The sequence below is a fragment of the Panthera onca genome, chromosome A2, assembly GCF_046562875.1.
Source record: "Panthera onca isolate mPanOnc1 chromosome A2, mPanOnc1 haplotype 2, whole genome shotgun sequence".
Taxonomy (NCBI): Eukaryota; Metazoa; Chordata; class Mammalia; order Carnivora; family Felidae; genus Panthera; species Panthera onca.
In genome coordinates this window covers 30,012,881-30,019,677 of record NC_138340.1, presented here as the reverse complement: position 1 = coordinate 30,019,677, position 6,797 = coordinate 30,012,881, and the positions used below count along the sequence as shown (strand labels likewise).

Here is a 6,797-nt window from a genome sequence, read left to right as displayed (position 1 = left end):
TGCACCCCCCCCCCTCCTCCTTCCTAAACCTAATTCTCTCGCTCTCTCTCTTGCTAGCCGCCCACCCCCCCAAGAACCCTCAGCCTCGACCACTTTTGTTGTCGCCAAGAGCACCCGGCCTGTTGAAAGTGCTGGAGCGTCTTTGAGCAGTTTGTTGTGATACGCAGGTAGAATGGTCTGCAAACAGATGAATTCAGCCCCTCCAAACCGAGCGTGGAGCGCGCTGCTTTTGTGCGCCAGGCACAAAACGCTGAATTCCTCCGAACTTACTTGGGGCCTGTCTAGAAAAGGGCCTTTTCTTCCCTCTGCTTGTACCTCTGGCCACACTAAGTCCCTGCCCGCCCCCCTTCAAGCCCCCTCCCTCTCTCCTCTGATAATCCTTCTCTTTATTTTAGAAAAACACAAAACCCGGTTCCACGCGGTGCTTTAGTGGCTAAAAGTGAAAGAGCTGCCTTGGCAGAATTCAGCTCTATGAATCACTTCGGAAAATTGGTTCGACTGAATGGCCTTAGGAGGAAAAACGTTTTAATAGGATCCAGGGGAGGTTCTGCTGTTTCAATCTGCTCCTTAAACAGGTGGAGATTGGACCTTCTCAATTATACAAACAGTAAGTACCCATCAGCAGGGAGAGCTGCCCTCCGAATCCTCCCCGCACGCAGCCCGAAACCAGCAGCAGAGCCGGGCTTTGCCTCAGAAACCCGATCACAAATCAGCGATTCTGATCGATTAGGTTCTCAAGCAGTCCTCTAGCTTGCTGTGCAGTCTCCCCCAGCCGCAGGCGAGGAGTTCGGCCAGAGAGGGGGAGGCGCGCCCACCGGGCGCCGAGGCCCCCCGGGGTCTGGGCGCGCGGCCTTGCTCTTCCGGACGCTTCAGGGTCGTCCTTGGGCGGCGGGAGCTCTCTCCCGACCTCCGACGCCAGCCAAGGCGAGCTCGTTGTTTTTGCATAAATTAATATTTCCCCATTAACAAGTTCCCCCCTCCAAACGCGGCGCCCGCGTCCATGCGCCACATCCTAATGAGGTAATTATCATTTGCGCGTGTTCGGGGCTGGCGCCGGCTCCGTGGGTAAATGGCAGTTTATTAGCACCATGCCCAGCTCGGCTGCAGAGGGCTAAGGGATAGTTCAGCGACTAGACGGACACCCAGGGGCCCTTTGGGGCGGCGCGTGCGGGACCCTCTGCCCTCCCCGCGTCCCTCAAACCTATAGGCCCCCAAAGTTGTGAATCACGCACAGAACTCTGCCTGGGTTTGGGCTCCCCCCACCTTCTTTCCACCGGCAAAACCATCACGATTCCTCCCCCTCCCCCTCCCGTCTCTTCCCTCCTTCCCGATTCGCGAACCGCTCGCACTTTCCCGAGGGGAGCGCGGGCGCCAGTTGCCTCCTTTTAAAGTTTGAGGGGCGGTGGCGGCGGCGGCCGGCAGGCGCGGGGGAACACAGGGGCCGCTACGGGAGCCGCGCCGCCGCCCATGTCATTCCACTTCAAGTGACTTCATGTGATGTCAGCTGAATGTAAAAGACAGTGATCTCACGCGGAGGGGAAGATGTTTGCCATCAAAATGTGACAGAGGAGACACGCTGCATGGCTCGGAACGCATCTCCTTGGCGGTGGGGGAAAGAGGTAAATGCGAGGTGGCTCTCCTGGTCCTCTAACTTTGCCCCTTCACCGTCCAGCTCCCCGCACGCGTGGCGGAGGCCAGGGTCCAGGGAACGGCTCAGGGGGGGTTAATTTGAGGCTCTTTTCTTTCTTTCTTTTTTTCTCTCTCTCCTTTTCCTTTGTAAACCCTCCCCCGTCTTCCCCCTTTCAAAGTCTCAGGGCAGGGGCTGGTGGGTTCCTTTGCGCGCCGGGTTAATGGGAGGTAATTTGGTCCCCTTGGGTGCACTTTGTTCTGCCCCTGTTCATTTGAATGCAAATGGGTGACCTGGACCCGACAAGGTGCTTATTAAATTGCGGTTTCCCTCCCTGCCTTTTCCGGAATGCAGACTTAGAGGAGAGAGGCTGCGCCCTGGCCCAGTCCCGCACGGCAAAACTCGGCTCGCCGCGCCATGGCCAGTTCGGCTTCCCTGGAGACCATGGTGCCCCCGGCCTGCCCGCGCGCTGGAGCGTCGCCGGCCACTTCCAAGACGCTGGCCTTCTCCATCGAGCGCATCATGGCCAAGACGTCGGAGCCCCGTGCGCCCTTTGAGCCCCGGCCGGGGACGCTGGAGGCAGACGGCGGCCAGGGCAAGAAATTGCTCAACCTTTGCTCGCCGCTGCCCTGTATGATCCCCCTCCAGCCCCTAGGCTACGAGGTGCCGTCCAAGACGCTGCTCAGTTACTCCGAGCTCTGGAAAAGCAGCCTCCGGGCGGGCGGCGGTGGAGGAGGAGGAGGAGGAGGAGGCGGCGGCGGCGGCGGCGGCGGGGGGGGCCCGGTGTGCGGCGCCAGCGGCTTGTGCAAAACCAACTGTGGCGTGTGCTGCAAGGCCGATCTGGGCCTGGCGCCGTCTGCGCTGCCGGCGGGCAGGGTCATCAAGCCGCAGGTCATCAACCAGGCGGTGGGGCTGCCGGCCAGCGGCTCGCTCTACTATTTCAACTACCTGGACTCTGCCGCGTACCCGCCGTCTGAGCTCCTCGGAGGCCACCTCTTCCCGTCCGGCCTCCTCAACGCACAGGCCCCCGCCGCCCTGGCCGCGCACCCCAAACTCTTTTTGCTGGAGAACGCCAAGTTGGCCGGCCTGGCCGCGGACAAGTTCCCCCATCCGGCCCCCTATGCCCATAAAGAGCGCTTGCCCGCGCCGCTGGAGCAAGTGCTGAAGGAGAACTCGGCCCTGACCGCCGAACGCGGCGGCGTCAAGGGCCACGGCAAGCTGCCCGGGGGCTCTGCGGACGGCAAGCCCAAAAACTTCACCTGCGAGGTGTGCGGCAAGGTGAGGCCCCGGGTCCGCGGGGGCTGGGAGGGATGAGCAGAACAGCAGCTTGGCTGAGGCAGCCCGGACCGCCCCTTTCCCAAGTTTAGGAGCTCCCCGGTAGCTATCTACTTCTCACATTGGGGGACCCAGCTGGGCCTCAGTTTCCCATTCTGTAAAATGGGGATGTCGTTGTCCGCGGCCACACGAGACGCGTGAGCAGTGGGTTGGGAAGCGCTTGGCAAAATGAACAGGGCTCTGGTTGGTTTCTGAAGGGAGTGTTGGTTGGGGGATGTAAGGCGCTGGCCTCCCCAGTCTGATTCTAGACCCTCGCGGACGGACACACTACAAGGCCCCTCGTGTCCTCCCATAGGTGTTTAATGCTCACTATAACCTCACCCGCCACATGCCGGTCCACACCGGAGCCAGACCGTTCGTGTGCAAAGTCTGCGGCAAAGGCTTCCGCCAGGCCAGCACGCTCTGCAGACACAAAATTATCCACACCCAGGTACGTGGCCCCCGGGTCGAGCTCGGCCCCCCCCCCCGCAACACCCCGTGCCTGAGCGACGGTGTTGGGGAGAGGATGGCAAGGGCTCCCCTTACCCCTCCCGGGGAGCCCATGCCCCTTCAAGGTGCCCCCGAGGTGGCCTCCCCTAGCCGGGGCCTTGGCCTCATTGTGCGCGCGCCCCTTTTCGCAGGAAAAGCCGCATAAATGCAACCAGTGCGGCAAAGCCTTCAACCGCAGTTCCACGCTCAACACGCACATCCGCATCCACGCGGGCTACAAGCCCTTCGTCTGCGAGTTTTGCGGCAAAGGCTTTCACCAAAAAGGTAATGTGCGGGGCGAGGCCCTCTCCTCACCTCACCTCCGGACTCGGCGGGTCACTGCTAGCGGGAAGGCAAAGAAGGATCCAGAGAGAGGGAGCGTGAGAGCTGCAAGCGCGGGCAGAGCATTTCTTTGGAATCGGGTTGTGCCCGGTTTGGGTGGAAGCTCTCCGGGCCGGGTTAGTAGACCTCGCTGGATTCAGGCTGGTTGCACGGGGAGACTCCGAATTTGGGAGGTGGGATGGAAGGAAGGGACAGAGGGAAAGGAAGTAGGAGAAAGAAAGGCTATTGCTCAATAGAAAAAGCTTGTCTTTGTAGCCGGGACACCCCTTTCAAATGAAAAAAAAAAAAAAAAAAAAAAATTGAGGCAAACTCCACCTCCTGGGAATAACAAGACCGGGGGAAACCATTACTGTCCCCAGCACCTCCAGGCCCGGCGCCCCGCTTGGGTTTTTCAAGGCACTTTTGGATCTCCGGGTGGTATCTTGGGGGGGGGGGGGGGCAGAGGGAGTAACTTTTAAAATGAGAAGAAAAACAGAAAATGAGGGACGAAGCCCGGGTTCGTGCGAATTTCTTCCAGCGAGGCAGCAGCCAGGAGAAGGACCCGATGCGTCTCTGGGCTGTGTAAAAGTTTCCCGGCCAGCCGAGCACAGCGGGAGGGACGCTGCGCGGGCCTGTGCACCGGGCGGGGCAGGGGCGCGGGGAGGCTACGCGGCACTCGGCCCTCCATCCTGTCGTGAGAGCCTCCGGCTTGACGCAGACGAAGTTTGACAACTTCTTCACTCGGAGAGGTCGCGCCCGCCTAGCCAAGCGTCGCCTTCTTTGCGCGGGCACCTGAGCCAACCCCGGGACGCCCGGCACCCCCCCCCCCCCAGTTCCAATACATTCCCTCCCCCCCTCCTTTTTTTTGTTTTTGGTCTCCCGTAGGGAACTACAAGAATCACAAGCTGACCCACAGCGGCGAGAAGCAGTACAAATGCACCATCTGCAACAAGGCCTTCCACCAGGTCTACAACCTGACCTTCCACATGCACACCCACAACGACAAGAAGCCTTTCACGTGCGCCACTTGCGGCAAAGGGTTTTGCAGAAACTTTGACTTAAAGAAACACGTGCGCAAACTCCACGATAGCGTGGGGCCTGCCGCCCCCTCCACAAAGGACCTGACTCGGACAGTGCAGAGCTGAGAGCTACTGCCTCGCCCTCCCTTCCGGCCCCATCCAGCCCCCAAACAGATCACACGTATAAACTTATTTCTAAAATTAAAAGAAAATAAAAACTATAGCAGAGAGGCTAAAATCTATTTATCGAAACCAGCATATTTTTTGGAAAGCTAAACGTTTCCTCGATGACTGGCAGCAAACGCGTGGCTCCCACCTTTGTGTATTCGGGAAACTTATTTAAACCCAGTGCGCTGAAACGTATTTCCCTCCAGGCCTCCGCTTCTCCTCCGGCCGTGGGTTTTCACCCCAGCCTGTCACGTGAACGCCCCGGAAGAGCGCGGCGCCCCCAGCCATCTTTATACAGCCATGTAAATCCTCCTGTACAAGCGAACTCGGAATATATACATATCTAACTCAATAAACAGAATCACTAGTGCGCGTTTTCTTTCCCCCCCTCTCCCCTCGCCGATAGGTCAGCTCAGCAACCCCAAAGAATGAGAAGGGAATAGGCGTTTATAGCATTTCTCTGCCCAAATGCTACTTCCTTTGGGGTGCTGGGACCAGGGTGAGGCCAAACCGGTGTTCCTGCGGCGCTTGCTTGTGAAGACCCTCCCTCCCCGCGCCCCCTCCCCCTTCCCCCCCCTCCCCCCGGGATCCAGGGAGCAAAGGTCTACGTCGGCCTACACGTGGTGCCAAGTTTTTATTTGGTGACTCTTCCGACGCTTGGGATTCTGGGTGTTGCCTTATTTGGGTGAGAAAATTAAAAAAAAAAAAAAAGAGGGTTTAAAAGTCGCTGGGTGTTGGGGAGCTGGTTTGGGTGCATCTTTCAGCAAATTGCCTTGCCGCGCAAGGGTAAACGGCCAGGGCAATGCCCCTGTGGGGAGCTTCTGAGCATGTCTCCTTTTCTGGGCGACCTGACGGGCGGGGGGTGGGGGGGTGGACTCTTCCTCCCAGTTTTTCCTGGAGACGAGAGCTGGAGGCCAAGGATCCCCAGCCCAGCCGGAGCTCTGGGGCTCCGGGGCTCCCTGGCCGGTGCTGCTGATCTGGGGCCAGCCTCCGGGTGCTGTGCGCCCTGCCGCGGGAGGGCGCACCCGGACTCTCGGAGCTCGCAGCCGCCGCCTCCCGCGCCCCGATTACCGCGCAGTTAGCCCATTTTCTGAATAGCTATCTCCGCCGCCGAGCACGCTGATGAAATGATCTCACGCTTGCTTCCTAAGTAATGACCCAAATTAAGAGAGAAAACAGAGACCCTTCAAACAGCATTACATTAATCATCTAATCATTCCCAGGAGGGGGTCGGCCGCCGCCGCCCCGTTTGATCCGAATCTGGATAATCAAGAGCTCAGATTACTGGCTCGGCGCGCCGGACCTCCCCCCCCACTCCATACACACACTCTTAATATTCGCGCCGAGATTCAGCCCACGTCTTCTGGAACAATATTCCCCAGCGTGGAGAGGAAAGGCGGCGCCGGGCCGGAGAGCGCGCTTCCACGCAGCCTTGCCATTGCAAGGAATAGGGCGGCGGCAGCCGGGCGTTGATCCCACGCGGATTTCCACTGCGAGTGGAGGTTATTTGCTTCGTTAATGCAAAAGGAAACCCCCTCCTAACTCTGCAAGTGACTTGGGTGCGGGTTATCCCAACACCCGGTATACAGTAGGAGCTCAGTGCTGCCGGCGCCAGGGGCTTCCACGATCAAAACTGCTCACGTTTCCCCAACGCTTGCTCCGTTTCCAGGCACAGGTGCTTTCGAATATTCACAAACCCCTCAAGCTGGGGAAGATTTACGGACGGACAGAGACACTGAGGCAGAGATAAGCCAAACGACATGCCTCGGGTCACTGGACTAGGTAGGGCTGGGATTCGAACTCCGGGAGGCTTTCAGGGAACCCAAACTGCCTTCAGTCCTCGTGGGTGGGGGAGGAAT

The 6,797-nt window shown here is 59.2% G+C and overlaps 1 protein-coding gene across 1 annotated transcript; it reads left to right on the top strand.

The window, feature by feature from the left end:
• The first annotated feature begins 416 nt into the window (after positions 1 to 416).
• FEZF2 (FEZ family zinc finger 2) lies at positions 417 to 5,299 on the top strand. The gene is made up of 6 exons (XM_060631477.3): positions 417 to 607; positions 1,505 to 1,619; positions 1,982 to 2,905; positions 3,258 to 3,392; positions 3,583 to 3,715; positions 4,637 to 5,299. The coding sequence occupies exons 3-6, from the start codon at positions 2,045 to 2,047 to the stop codon at positions 4,894 to 4,896; spliced, it is 1,389 nt and encodes a 462-aa protein (XP_060487460.2). The 5' UTR covers positions 417 to 607; positions 1,505 to 1,619; positions 1,982 to 2,044; the 3' UTR covers positions 4,897 to 5,299.
• The last annotated feature ends 1,498 nt before the right edge of the window (positions 5,300 to 6,797 follow it).

Excerpts from the sequence above, each read along its gene's own strand:
- FEZF2 (XM_060631477.3), top strand. The coding sequence starts at position 2,045 with ATGGCCAGTTCGGCTTCCCTGGAGACCATGGTGCCCCCGGCCTGCCCG. Across the intron at positions 3,393-3,582 it reads ACAAAATTATCCACACCCAG|GAAAAGCCGCATAAATGCAA; the intron begins GTACGTGGCCCC and ends CCCTTTTCGCAG. Across the intron at positions 3,716-4,636 it reads CAAAGGCTTTCACCAAAAAG|GGAACTACAAGAATCACAAG; the intron begins GTAATGTGCGGG and ends GGTCTCCCGTAG.